Consider the following 15371-nt stretch of genomic DNA (forward strand, 5'->3'; position numbering starts at 1 on the left):
TTGTTTACCAACTACATGGTTCCAGGTTCAGTCCCACTGCATGGCACCTTGGGTAAGTGTCTTCTACTATAGCCTTGGGTCAACCAAAGACTTGTGAGTGGATTTTGGTAGACAGAAACTGAAAGAAGCCTGTCGTATATATGTATATATATATATATATATAAAGGGAAAGTTTATGAAAATAAACAAAAGACGAATGCAGGTGGTGTACAAACAAACAGATGTATTAGCATAGCGCTCAGGAATAGAAAAAGTCTTTTACGTTTCGAGCCTACGCTCTTCTACAGAAAGATACACAGAAAAAAACAAGGAGAGAAAAAAATGTCTAATAGCTAAAGATCTATCATGGCATCTAACTATATATATGTGTGTGTGTGTGTGTTTGTCTCCCCAACATCACTTGACAACTGATGCTGGTGTGGTTACATCCCTGTAACTTAGTGGTTCGGCAAAAGAGACCGATAGAACAAGTACTAGGCTTACAAAGAATAAGTCCTGGGGTTGATTTGCTTGACTAAAGGCGGTGCTCCAGCATGGCCACAGTCACATGACTGAAACAAGTAAAAGAGTAAAGAGAGAGTAGTCTAAATTAATTAACACCTCAACAAATAATAAATTTTATGAAGTGGTGGCAAATACTGTTAAGAGGTAAATACTTGAATGTCTTAACCCTTATGATACCATCTTGCTCAAGACCACTTCTTTTTTAGAATATTCATGTTTATCTTAAATCTCCATCCATCCATTTCTGTCCAGTATTCCTGGGCAGTTTGCTGGTGTAGAGTCCTGAAGCACCTCTTTCATAGAGTTCCTGTCAGGAGCAACTGTCATTAAACTTTACAGCTGCATTCCCAAATGTAACCAATTCAAACTATGGATTTTATCCAACCCTCATGTTCTTGGTCTACCCCTACGTCTCTTGCTGGTTGGCTTGCATAGAAGAATCTGTTTCATAATTTTTTCTGTAACATTCTAATCACATGTCCACAATAATGGAGTTACAACCTCTCAATGCACAAAAATAGTGTCTCAACTTGGAGTGAGACTCGCTAATCTATGAGCTATGCACCCTGTTAATTATTGTTACCTCTGAGATCCTTCAGGAAAACCCCATTTTGGCCTCTTATATTCACATTTGTATTTTTTTGCTCATTACCCATCATTCATGACCATGAAGATAGGCACAAAAACTGAATTGAGTCTATTAATGTTTTATAAGTAACTTTTGCTAAGGTACTTAAGTTTAAAAGCACCAGCTTTAATGATTGAAGTTACATTCTTTATTAGTTTCAATATTAATTAAAACACACACGGCAGTGAGCTGGCAGAATCATTAGCATGCTGGCCTGGACAAAATGCCGCTAAGCATTTTGTCCATCTTCATATTCTGAGTTCAAATTCCGCTGAGGTCGATTTTCTCTTTCATCCTTTCGGAGTCGATAAAAATAAGTATCAGTTGAATACTTATTTCTTTATTACCCACAAGGGGCTGAACACAGAGAGGACAAACAAGGACAGACAAACGGATTAAGTCGATTATATCGACCCCAGTACATAACTGGTACTTAATTTATCAACCTCGGCGGAATTTGAACTCAGAACGTAACGGCAGACGAAATACCGCTAAGGATTTCGCCCAGCGCGCTCACTTTTCTGCCGGCTCAGCGCCTTATCAGTTGAATACTGGAGCCAATGTAATCAACTTAATCCACCTCTCCTAAAATTGCTGGCCTTGTGCCAAAATTTGAAATCAATGTCAATTAAAACACTTGTGTATTTTATTGGAATTACAGTTATGGAAAGGTTAATATCTACAGAAAAGATATAAATGCTGTAGCTTCCTGTTTCTCTCTCCTCTATAAAATAACCTCATTTTGTGCCAAGTTAAAATACACTATTATTTCACTCTGGTAGAATAGGAGGAAATTAGTTTAATAGTCACTCGATTCCGTTATTGTCCAATAATGTAATTATTTGTATTTCTTTATTTGTAGTTTAATACAAACATCTCCTTTGAATCGTCAACTCTCCCATCGCAATCAGAACCCAGTGATGACAATATGGATGTTTCATCTGCCCCATATTCATGCCCTGTCATATACTCTCAGCCTCGGTCATGCATCATGTGTGCTGCAGGAGACTCTGTAAGTATTATATTGATTATGGATTATAGCTTCATTTAGCTTCATTTTCAGTTTTTGTGGGTGTTTTTTTGAGGTCTGAAATAATTTTCTTCATATAGGTGCAGGCATTGCTGTGTGGTATGATGTTTGCTTCCCAAACACATGGTCCTGGGTTCAGTGTCCCACTGCATAGTACCTTAGGCAAATGTCTTCTACTATAGCCCCAGGTCAACCAAAGCCTTGTGAGTGGATTTGACCGATGGAAACTTAAAGAAGCCTGTTGCATGTGTATGTGTGTTTTCCATACTGCTGCTTGACCACCAGTGTCTGTTTGTTCACAACCTCATAATTTAGCAGTTTGGCAAGAGACCAATAAAATACAAGGCTTTTAAAAGAAGTACTAAGGTCGATTTTTTCAACTAAAAACCCTTCGAGTCAATGCCCCAGCCTGAGTACAGTTCAGTGACTGAAACAAGTAAGAGATAGAACATATATATATATGTAAAAACCTTGCCAAGACTGACCTCACCTGTGCTGGTACCATGTAAAAACCATCCAGTTCGCACTGTGAAGTGGTTGGCATTTTGGAAGGGCATCCAGCTGTAAAAACCATGCCAAAACTGACCTCACCTGTGCTGGTGCCATGTAAAAAGCACTGTCCACTCTGTGGGGTGGTTGGTATTAGGAAGGGTCATCCAGTCGTAAAAAGCCTTGCCAAAACAGTCACAGTAGCCTGGAATAATCTTTTACATGGCCAGCTCCTGAAAAACAGCCCAATCCATGCTAGCATGGAAGGCAGACGTTAAATGATGATGATGATGATTTCATCTGGTGAAAATTTCCCCTCTAAAGTAGGTAGGATGTAAACAGATTTTTAAACCACTGCAAGCGATACATTGGCATCCTCGTGGATGGAATACTAGTGTATCAGGAAAAATTTGGTACGTGCTGCTTTAAAGCTACGGAGGATATGGAAAACTGTTATTGCCGACATTTTTTAAAAAGAAAGAGATGTGGTAGTGGTGAGGTCTTTTGTAATAAAAGACAACTCTAAACATGACTATTTTAATCGGAGTTGTCTCCCTCAACAATCTCAACTTTATCGATTTGTATGTAAACTAATGAAGATTTTTAAAATATAGCACAGATAGGGCTATGTAATTATGAAGTTCTATCCCAATGTATGGAACTTTAGGAAAGTCTCCTTTACCATTGCTTTACTCGACAAATTTTTCATGGCCAGTGGAAATCATGTAGAAACACTCATATATATATTAGTGAGAAAATTGATAAATTCAGAGCTTTTGAACAAAGATACCTTATGGTATATGCTCTGTCCGTGTTGCACTGGCACACCTTTATTACTCTCACTGCCATGCATGCAGTGAACCAGTGACTGGTTCTGTTCTGGACTACTGGACTACTTCTGTTCTTCAGTGATAGATTTATGTTCACACCACCAAAATCTGGACCTTTTGGCACCTTTATCAGTCATACTGTTGTAAGAATTGGGCCAAGACTTCAGTCCTTTCTTCTTTCAACCAATCTCAAGAGCAGTGAGAAGTTTCATGGGCACTTCCCTTCTGTGACTAAGCAACAGAAAAAAGTTATTTGCCTGTAATCCACTACTCTTTAAAACATATTTTCCTGTGTTTATTATATACACAGTGATGATGATGGACTGCCAGAGTCATTAGAGCATCGGGCACATTGTCATGTAGCTACAACTCTTTACATTCTGATTTCAAATCCCACTGAAGATTTTTGTCAAAGCTGTGCTGGAATTTATGCTATTAATGTGAGCTAAAACAGCAGAAGACTAGTAGAACTGGTGGCATGCTGGGCTAAATATTTTTGAATATTCTAACTCATCTCTTCATTCTGAGATTAAATCGTGCTTGATTCAACTTTGCTTTTAATTCTTTAGTCTTGAGGATGTAGGTACTAGTCAAGCAAGAGTAAATTCATTTGGCCTATATTTTCTTTACAAATTTTAGACCTCATGCTTATATAATTAAGTTTGGTATTGATGAACATCTACTACTACCTGTGCAAGATAACATCTGCTGTGTTTCAGTTAAGTATTGATAAAGAGATATGGGCATTGAATGTGGAATGCTGATGGATTTTGAGAGGAATGAATTGTGATGTGGTTCAACGAAATGCAACATTAACAAGTAAGGGAAAGGTGGACAAGGGAACTGAGAAAATGACCGGGTTTTAAAAGGCTTCGGCCATTATATGCAGGGGAGACAACAGTGTTGCTATTAACGTAATGTGAATGGTGCATTGACTTGTTAAATAATTACTTTCTCTTGTGAATTGACATTAATGACGATGTTGACAACTGAAATTTACATCAGTTTATTAACTTTCTGCTTGATATACACAGATTCAAATTATTGTTTTTCTTTTCACTTTTTTTTCTCTTGGCTTGCAGGGTCACATAAACCATATATTGAGGTGATATGTCCCAGTGATGAGAAAATCTACAAGAATCCTCATAACTACAACTTTTACATGAAGGACTGGTCCTTCTCTTTTCTTTTTTTTTTTTTTTATACTTTTTCATAACTGACTGCTATGTCAAACTGAAGAGGGAGGCAACAGCTAAAATAAAAAGCTAGTCACCAACTATTAAAATTTTCCCTGATTTCCCTTGCTCTATCACTTTTTCTTTTTTTATAACACCCTTTCATTCTCCATTCTTTTTCATTGTACATCCTTTTCATTCGCTTTGTCTCTCTCTTGTTCTCTACCTCTGTCCCTTTGTTTTTTATTACTCATCTGTCTTATCTGATCTCATATATATATATATATATATACATATATATATACATATATATATATGTGTGTGTGTGTATCTTATTTTACATTTTTTCATAAATATTTATCTCTTAATTCTGCAATATATTATTGAAACAGGAACATCTAAAACAAATAATAAAGAATGTGATAGTTTCCATTAATTATCATTTTGTAAATGATATCTTGGTCATTATATTTTTAAAATAAGATCATCTTCATTTTAGTTATGAATGTTACAGCTACAGTGCTTGATTCTCATAAAAAAAATTAGCTCCAAACAAAATTCGATTCTTGAGTTACAACCACTTATTTTCATTAATGTTATTATATCCTTGAGAAACACAAACATCACAACTTCTCATTACCTTTCTATAAATTTGAGGTTTCATATATGGAAAACTCATCTTTAAGTGTTTAATCAAGTTATAATATGGAAGACTTGTGATTTTGCCTTTTTTTTATTTCTTTTTGCTGTTATTTTTTTATTGGTTTATATACTGACATTTTGAAGAAATCAAAATGAGAAATTCAATTTTTTTATATTTTTATAATAAAGTTACTGGTTGATGATTACCTGAATATCATAGTATTTTCTTGTTTACATACAAACTGAGAATTGTTATTGTTATTATGTTGTCCTCTACATTAACAGTGCCAGAACAGAGATTTTGTTGATAAGATGCTCTCTAAGGAGAGGTTTGTCTAAAGTAATCTAATAGGTAATGAAACTTCAAGCTAATACTTTCTAATATTGTAGTATTCCTGCTACTTGTGACTTGGGATTGGACCCTATTAACAACTAGGTAGAATTAATGTAAAATAAGATCTTGACTCTGAACACAATTTAGAGCCAGTGAAGGGATCTAAGCCATTTTCACTTTAACCAGCTGCATAATAATTACTTGATAAACTTATCTCTATGAAGTGCTGTGTGTATTTATGCTTTATCAAAGATAATGTAGCAGGTTACATGATTTTGCATTTCATCGGTGATATCTTGTCACTTGAAATGAGTTTACTATTATGAGGGCAATTGCATCAGTCTTAAATCTCAAGGCAGCATGTTGTACAATAAAAATGGCTTGGTCATAACTAAATTGCCTATTAGGTAATGAAGCTTGATACAGGTCAGCATATAGTCTTTCTCTAGCAAAAATTCCTGCTCAAAACATTAGGCTTCTCCTTGCCCTTACAGCAACCTAACTTATTCTCCTTTGTAAACTTTTTATATTCCCTATTTGCCAATACAAACTGACTATCACTAGATTCCTTGGATTCTACTGTTTCACTTAGCTGTGTGTGTTAAGTTACATAGCTTAGTGGTTAGGGTTTTGATCCTGGTTTTGATTCCTAGATCAGAAGTCCATTACAATCTTGAGCAAAACATTTCATTTCATGTTACTCCAGTCCACTCAGCTGTAGTGATTAATAAAAATTCTCATATCTTCCATCTGTGTCTCATTAACCAAATTTATATATAGAGAGCGGGGGGAGATTAGGATAAACTTATTTGGAAATGGATGTGTGGTGTTCAATCAAATAATAATATAAATAATATATATATATGCACATATATATATACTTATGCATATCCAACGACTGATGAAGGGTCGTTCTTTGTGTTACTTGTCTTGTTTTCCATTTGTTTCTCTCGTTTGCGTATTGAACTCATTTGTTGCCGTATTTGATGTTGTATATGTGTATATATATATATTACAAGCTTACTTGCTAATTGTGACACCAGCACTTGTTTTGGTACTGATGGGAAAATGAATCACCGCTATCTGTAGTGGTCAAAACAGAACGTCCATGTTTAAGTGGGGATAAATATTACCTCTTGATATATATTCCATTCTCAGCAGAGTGACTCGTCAGCAACTAAAGAAAGACTTTGAGGCATACCGGATGGAGAAGTTCTTGAATGCTGCAGAGGAAAAGAAGAGCCTCAAGAAATGCAAGAGGGACGTGGTACTATATAGATCGGAGGTGACGGCCCTGAAGAATACAGATAGAATACTGGTCAACGAGAAGAGCGAGATGGAAAAAGTTTGCGAAGACTTCTACACCAAGCTCTTTAAGTCTACCAGAAATGTCCAGCCGTTACCACCACTCCAATAGGAAGAAAACGTACCACCTATCCTTGTCAGTGAGGTTGAAAGAGCCATCGGCTCGATGAAAAACGGAAAGGCGCCAGGGAAAGATGGTATAACATCGGAGGTGCTAAAGTCAGGTAGAGAGCAGCTCTGGAAAATCCTCGCTGAACGATCTACGCACTATCTAGACGAGGGAAGAATTCCCTCGCAGTGGAAAGAGTCAAATACCATCCTGCTGTATAAGAAGGGCAACAGAGAAGATCTAAAGAACTACCGACCCATATGCCTGCTGTCTCACGTCTATAAGCTGTTCACAAAGATAATTCTGAACAGGTTATCATGTCGTCTCAACGAACAACAACTGAGGGAACACTTATTTCACTTTAAAAACATCTCTGATGTCTTTTAGAAATGCAGTATATTTGCCTTTGTTTCATATACTGCTAATGTTCTCCAGCTGAATATGAATGTCACTCATTTCTCACTGCCATCATTTATAAATTTGTGATTTTTTAACTGAGTAAAAAGTCTAGTATTTTCATCACCTGATACATATAATTGATAATCCTTAATAAAATTAAAATGTCAGTCAGACTGCCATAAAATCCAAAATATAACCTAGGAATTCTTTCTGATAGACGTTTAACAATTTGACTGACTGTTCCTATTTCATCTTAGATATTCTTTAATTTACATTTTTTGACCATCAAAACCATTTTAATTAAAATTCTATAGATTGACACAAAACCATTAATTTTTTTTGTTTGGAGTATGTGTGTGTATATATATATATATATATATATTTGTGTATTTGAAACCAAAGGAATGAAAGAAAAAGTAAACTTTGACAGGTATTGAACTCAGAACACTGAGGTAAGAGAAAAATTAATATAAAGCCTTTAGTCTAGCACTCTACTATTTCTTCCATTCCACTGCTCTGAATAACAATAAGCTGCTTTATTAGAAGCCTATTGATTCTAGCATATATTACATTTTGAAAATAGAAGTGCTGAAAATATGTTATGGTGACTTCCTGGCATGTCTCAGTCTGCAACTGTTTCTATTTTCAGTTACCTATTCTGCTAATGTCATTGAGGAATGATATGATCATCACAACTTCCTATTTGTCATTCTTTGAATAAAATTCTGTTTTGTTATTTTTCTAAAATAAAGATATAAATGTTTGTCATTTGTCCTTTTAATTATTTTATATTACTTTTTCTCTATCTTGTGTTATTGGTTTTGCAAATTGTCAGAACAAGTAACTTCAAAGAATCATGCTCGTCCTATGATCAATGAAGTGGGAATAAAATCTTTCAGCCAAGCAGTCTGAGGTTAGCACAGTTGTGTAGATTGACTAGGAACACAATACAAAGTTTCTAATTAGATTAGCATTTTTTAATTAAAACAGGAAGTGATCTTAGGGTTTACCCCTGGATACACTTTTTGTCTAGAGTATCTATTGAATAATTTCATTCTACATTTGTCAATCTTTAGACAGATGTTCAACATCAATAACGATTATATTTAGTTTCTGCAGATTTATTTCAGCACCCTGTTGTATTCTTTCCATTTTTTGTTATGTGAGATACGTGACTAGATTACATGTCTAATTCAATTCACTTAGAAAACTCTTATATCACAACTGGAGTTTTTATAAATTGAGTAGTGACATCAGCAAAAATCTAGTCAATGATATTATATGTAAACAACTGCTGGTTGTTTGAAGGATGATATCACCATGGATCTGTCCAGTTAGATTTGCTGTGAAGCATATAAAGGAAACTAGTTCTGAAATGACAGAGCTTCACAGGCAGCAGCGTGAATGTCAGGGGTTTAGTGTTGTAAGCTATAGAGTGTAATAGCTGGTAAATTCTTACATTTGGCAAAGTTTCCACAGTTATGAATGTCAAAATGCTGTGTTGTAAAAAGAACCATCTGCATTGACGCTAGCACAGCCATATTCTTGTTTTTTTTCTTTCTTAAGACCTTCTACTGCTATGAAGAGAACTGATATTACTTTTTCTTTTCTTGGAACTGTTGCATTCCATACAAACAGTTCATAATGACATAGATGCCAATTTAAAGAATGCCACAGTATTGAAATATGCAGACGACATCAACCTGTACCTTGAAATCAAGAGGACTGATCCTGATGTCTACAACTCTTTCCTGCAATCAGACCTAGACACAATGCAGCAATGGATCACAGACTGGCAACTGAAACTGGCTGTGGACAAGTGAACCACCATGCATTTTGGGAGAAAAAACCCTGCGTCCACATACTCCCTCCACAACACTGATATCAAGAAATCCTCTTGCGAGCGTGACCTAGGCATCATTGTCAGCAGTGATTTGCATTGGACAAAGCATATCTCTAAAATTGTCAAGAAGGCCGAGGGTGTCTTGGCATCACTCAGCAAGACTTTTGTTAGCCGCTCTCCAGCCATCTATTTAAAACTGTATACAGCTATGGTACGACCGCACTTGGAATTCGCATCATCAGTTTGGAATCCCTATCTTGCTCAGAACATTGACCTCCTGGAATCTGTCCAGAGACGTGCAACCAAACGCATACCCTCCATCAGACACCTACCATATTCTGAGCGCCTTGTTTCCCTGGGCATGGATTCACTGAAGCTCCGGCGTCTGGCGACGGACTTGGTAAACACCCACAAGGTTATCAACCACCTCACCAACAACAACACTGAACACCTTTTTGATCTCCATGTGTCTAACACACGTGGACATGCCTACAAAGTCAGAAAACAACACAGCTCCCATGACTTTCGGAAACATTTTTTCACGCTCAGAGTTGCTGAAGCATGGAATAAACTGCCTGCGTCAGTTGTTGACTGCCATGACACTGCATCCTTTAAGGCCCTCATGCTTTCCGAAATCCGCCGAAACTACACCTGATTATATATACACTTTAGATGAGTTGTAGTGCACCTGAGCACTGTACACAATTATTATTATTATTATAAACTTTTAACAATAAAATGGATTACGAATTGAAAACATACAAGTTCTCTTCTCATTCCTCCATCTTGTTGTGAGATCCACTTATTCATTTTTGTAACTAGATGATTCGATTCCAGCTTATTTTTGGCAAAGCTGCAATCTACAGAGAAGCAATATATTATTCAAGCATTTTATGACATTACCTTTTTAAAAGAAGAAAATGAAGAAATTGTCTCATAAATTTCATTCACCTTGTGAGGAACAGTACAAAATATACAAACATATATATATTTTATGTTACAAAAATTGAGTTAAGGATGTTGATTTATAGGGTCCAAATCTCCAAAGAGTACAGAAGAATAGACAACTCTCAAGCACAGCCTGTGCTACTAAAATTCATTTCTTTGAGTTCTGTGGATTTCATCAATCCAGAAACTTTACATTCATTTTCTTTTGGGTGGTTTAGCAGAAGTTTTTCAAATAAATTGCAAAAAAAAAAAGAAAAGAAAGTAAGAAAAAACAGCTGCTGTTATCAGAAATCACATTACTTTCTTCATCAGGTGAAGAGAGCAAGATGTAGGTGTATACTTCTTCACAAGATTCAGATGCTGGTTCATGACTATGAAGGTTAGAAGTATGAGAACATGAAACTTCAGTTTTCTTGGGGGTGGTTTTCTTGTTACAATCATTGATTAACTGAAAGATATTCAAAATTTTGTGTAATTTTCTGACACTTTCAAGGGATGATCCATTTGAAGTGAATCCCCAGCAAAGAACAGTCCACAAATTTCACATATCACAATACTCGTTGATCTTAGATTAGATAGGTTCCATAGCCTACCACTCCATCTGGGAAGTTGCTATATTTTCAAACACAGCATCCAGAAATATACAGCCCTACTTTACTCTGTGGGCGACTGGGATGGACAAGTGAGCTGTTCCTAAGAGAGATGAGGGCAGTCACACCACTGCATAACTGCTTGACTATCTCCACCTATTTGTCCAGACATATATTTTGAGCAGAGTCCTCTCTTCTACCAGTATTGAAAGCCTTTGTAAAAGTCAATAAATACAAGGAAAAGTGAGACATGATGTTCCATTGCAAGGTGAAAATCATATTGTCGATAATGCTAGACACTTGCTTTTGAAAAGAATTTGCTGAAATATTTTTGCTAGAAAGGAAATTTATTGATAATTTTCTCACACTTGTCTATCACCCTTCTTCTTGGAGATGGTCGCTATCTGTACATCATTGAAATGTTGGGGAAAGTTACTGTATTGCCAACATTCATTAACAGGTTTGTCATAATCATCATTTAATGTTCGTTTTCCAATGATGGCATGGGTTGGATGGTTTGACTGAAAACTTGTAAACTGGGGAGCTACATCAGGTTCCACTCTGATTTAGCACAGTTTCTATAGCTGGATGCCCTTTCTAACACCAACCACTCCAAGAGAGTAGTGGGTGTTTTTTTACACACCACCAGCATGGGTGCCAGTTGTGCAACACCAGCATCAGCCACAACTATGATCTTACTTGGCTTGACAGGTCTTTTCAAGCACAGTATATCACTAAAGGTCTCGGTCACTTGTAAAGGAAAAATTTAGGTGAAAGGAGGACAAAAATATTTTTAATAAAATTTCTCATTTTTTCACAAAACTAATCTTTCTCATTGAAAGCTAAAATCTGAAGGAAAGATAAAATCAGTCTCATTCAAAACTCAGAACATAGAACCATGTCACTAAGCATTTCATCCAGTACAATAATGATTCTACCAGACCAATAATAATATATCTGCAATGTCAGTTTTGACAGCACCAGCTGGCAATAAGCTAAACTACTTGTTAAATTCAGTGGCCTTGGCCCCTGTTCTGGATGACTACTGCAACCATATCCAAAATTTCCCCTACACATCCATTAAACGAAAAATTTATCCTAACCTCAACAATCTAGAATGGAAAAATCTGACTGAACTAAAAAACGACACAGACCTGACAATTAAAGAAGCTGACAAAGGAAGTGCTGTAGTTCTGATGGACACAGAACACTATAAAAAACTAGTTATTTCCATATCAGAAAACGAGGCCTTCTACGAAAATATTATAAACTATAAACAACAAAAAACAATGAAAAATCTTGCATCCTTAATTCTTCTACATAGAAAAGGCCTGACAGAAAAAGAAACAGACTACATCACGAACTTCAAATGTAAACCCAGTCTTTTTTATGGCCTCCCTAAAATACACAAGAGCAAGATAATCAATGAAGCCTGCAAACAATCACCAGGCAAATATATAAACATCCAAACGCCAGAAGACTTGACTTTAAGACTCATTGTAGCTGGGCCAGCCTGTGAAACCCACCGACTAAGCAATTTTCTAGACATCCTACTGAAACCCTTGCTGAAATACATCAAAAGCTTCATTGGGGATGATCTAGACATGCTAGAACACCTACCAAAAACGATTAATGAAGAGGCAGTATTGGTCACCCTCGATGTTATCAATCTTTATACCAACATCCCCCATGACTATGGAATAAATACAATTAAATTCCATTCACGATTACATCACTGTACATAAATCCCCTACTAAACAAGGTCTTTTTTAAAACTTGTCTCTTTTCTGTACACATATTTATTCCCCACACATTACCGAAACCTGAACAGTTATCTCCCTTACTCACAACAATAACAATAATAACAACCAACTACCTCCCTTTATTTGTCTACTTGTGAAGCCATTCACTCGTGAATTTCATCACACACAACATGGACCAAATTTCTTCTTAAGAAAAAATATATATTCAAATAAATTAAACATAATATCATGAATAGCGATAGCGAAACCAGTCGATATATTAAAAATTATATTAAAATCATGTAAGTGTGCGTATTTTCCTTTTAAATTTTATATATATATATATATATATATATATATATATATATTAATTCCAAGAAAGTTAGAGGTTGTGGATCCAACCAACAAAGGGATAATATCTATCCAATATACTGCTTGTAGAATACCCAATTATTAATACACAAGTGTTTTTATTGCATTGCAATTACATTACCGAGTGTACTAAATAGGTGAAGGTAAAGAGATATTTTACCATTAATTTATAGAGCAATAAGAAAATGTTGTATCGCACATTCGACGTACGATATAACGGGATAATAAATAACGTCCTTGCAAATCGTTCTACTCAAGATATACAATACACTCGACGATACGCAACTCTCGGCTTTACACAGATCACCGACTTTCTATTTTATTTAGGCACTTGGTCTTTATAAAGAGAGGACACCACAAGGACAGACAAAACAAGATAATGGGGTACATAAAAACATATAACGAATGAATTATGAATATAAATGAAATGAGAATGGAATGGCTTTCCTACTTCCCAAAGTAAGTAGTTCCATTTTACTGTTTTTTAAATAAAGTAGTTACTTATCAATCTTGTATCTTGTTCACAATGTCACAAGCAAAAATTCCATCAAATGTTATCACTGATGGCAAATCATCGTAACGAAATCGAATCCCTGTCGTCACTATCCTGTTGCCAAATATTTCCTGCAAACTTCCTGCTCTATCATCCTTCAACAACACCGCTTTCTCATTTCGATTTTCCAATTTTTGTCGGCCAGTTTAATCCTTATTGCATTTTCCATTTTTGAAATTCTCTTTTCTATCTCTACACTCTTTTTGTAACGAACCATCATTCTTTCATGTTTCCCCTTTGGTAGCTCTCTCTGCTGTACCTCACCTCTCTCTACTTCTGTTGCTAGTATTCTCGTCTGCTTGTCCTTTTTTCTCACTTTCATGTCTCTTCTTCTTCCGTCCTTCCTCCTCCTTACTAGTTGAAGGCAACTGTCTTTGTGTTTGTTCCTCAGTTGGTTCCCCATTCCTTCTTTTCTCATTCTTGTTCTCCTCTGCCTTTTCTTTTTAGGTGGAGATTCCACCATTTCCTCCTCCTCTGAAGATGCACTTTCTTCTTCTTGACGCTCCTTCTCCACCTCCTCCTGTTCGTGTTTCTGGAGATACTTTGCTTTCATGTGTCCCCTTATTCCACATGAGTAGCATATCGGAAGTCTCTCTTCTACGACGATTCTCAATCTTGTGTCATCTGGTAGCACCAGCTCTTCTGCAATTTTATGAAGGTCCGGCAGACTAATATGGACCGAAATCTCCAGTCCATATTCCCATCAGTTCACCTCCGTCGTTCTGGATATCTTCAACACCTGAGCATCTTCCTCTGAGTTATAGAGGATGGCTGCCAGTTAACAACAGCAATTGAAACAATTCCAGTTAACAACGGTTTCAACAATTCAGTAAATTAACATTGCAACACAACAAAACTCATGGAGCGAACTCAAATACAACTCAAACCCAACGAAAAGATCAGCGACTCTGATTTCTTATATTTAGGCACATGGCCTTTATAAAGAGGCGACACAACAAGGATAGACAAAACAAGATAATGGGGTACATAAAAACGTATAACGAATGAAATGAGAATGGAATGGCTTTCCTACCCAGCAAAGTAGATAGTTCCATTTTACAGATTTTTAATAAAGTAATTACTTATCAGTCCTGTATCTTGTTCACAAGCAAAAATTTCGACGTATCTTCAAATGTTATCACTGATGGCAAATCATCGTAATGAAATCGAAGTCCTGTTGTATCTATTCTGTCTCCAAATATTTCCTGCAACCTTCCTTCTCTATCATCCTCCAACAACACCGCTTTCTCATTTCGATTCTCCTCTTTGTAGGCCAGTTTATTCCTTATTATATTTTTCATTTTTGAAATTCTCTTCTCTATTTCTCCACTTTTTTTGTAACTAATCATCATCCTTTTATGTTTCCTCTTCAGTGGCTCTCTCGCTGCTGTAACTCACCATTCTCTACCTCTGTTGCTAGTATTCTCGTCTCTGCTTGTCCTTCCTTTTCACTTTCAAGTCTCTTCTTCCATCCTTCTTCCTCCTTACTAGTTGAAGGCAACGGTCTTTGAGTTCGTTCCTCAGTTGGTTCCTCCTTTCTTCTTTTCTCATTCTTGTTCTCCTCTGCCTTTCTTTTTTCTTTTTAGGTGGAGATTCCACGTGACTTCTCTTTCTTTCTACCACCTGTACATTTTCCCACCTTTCCCTCCTCCTCTGCAGTTGCACCTTCTGCAGGACCTTGTCTGAGTTTTTACGACAGATTCGTGAACTCAGCGACGCCGCACCTGAGGACAACTCGTTCGTTAAGAAGTTGTTATTCTGCCAAACAATGTACAGATGCTACTGGCTAATATGGTTGACGCAGGTATTATCAACCAAATTGCCACCTCAGCAGGCAGGATTTTGGAGTTTTCACATAGTTCTACCACGGCTGATAGA

General features: G+C 36.3%; 1 protein-coding gene across 1 annotated transcript in view; it reads left to right on the plus strand.

Annotated features, from left to right (window-relative positions):
• LOC115229675 overlaps positions 1-4745 on the plus strand; it is a 40765-nt gene extending 36020 nt beyond the window's left edge. Inside the window, exons 3-4 of the mRNA XM_029799995.2 lie at positions 1995-2144; positions 4564-4745. Of these exons, the coding sequence (XP_029655855.1) occupies positions 1995-2144; positions 4564-4590 (177 nt within the window). The 3' untranslated portion in view covers positions 4591-4745. The remainder of the gene's footprint in view (positions 1-1994; positions 2145-4563) is intronic.
• Positions 4746-15371: the final 10626 nt, after the last annotated feature.

Source organism: Octopus sinensis, linkage group LG2, assembly GCF_006345805.1.
Source record: "Octopus sinensis linkage group LG2, ASM634580v1, whole genome shotgun sequence".
NCBI classification, from domain to species: Eukaryota; Metazoa; Mollusca; class Cephalopoda; order Octopoda; family Octopodidae; genus Octopus; species Octopus sinensis.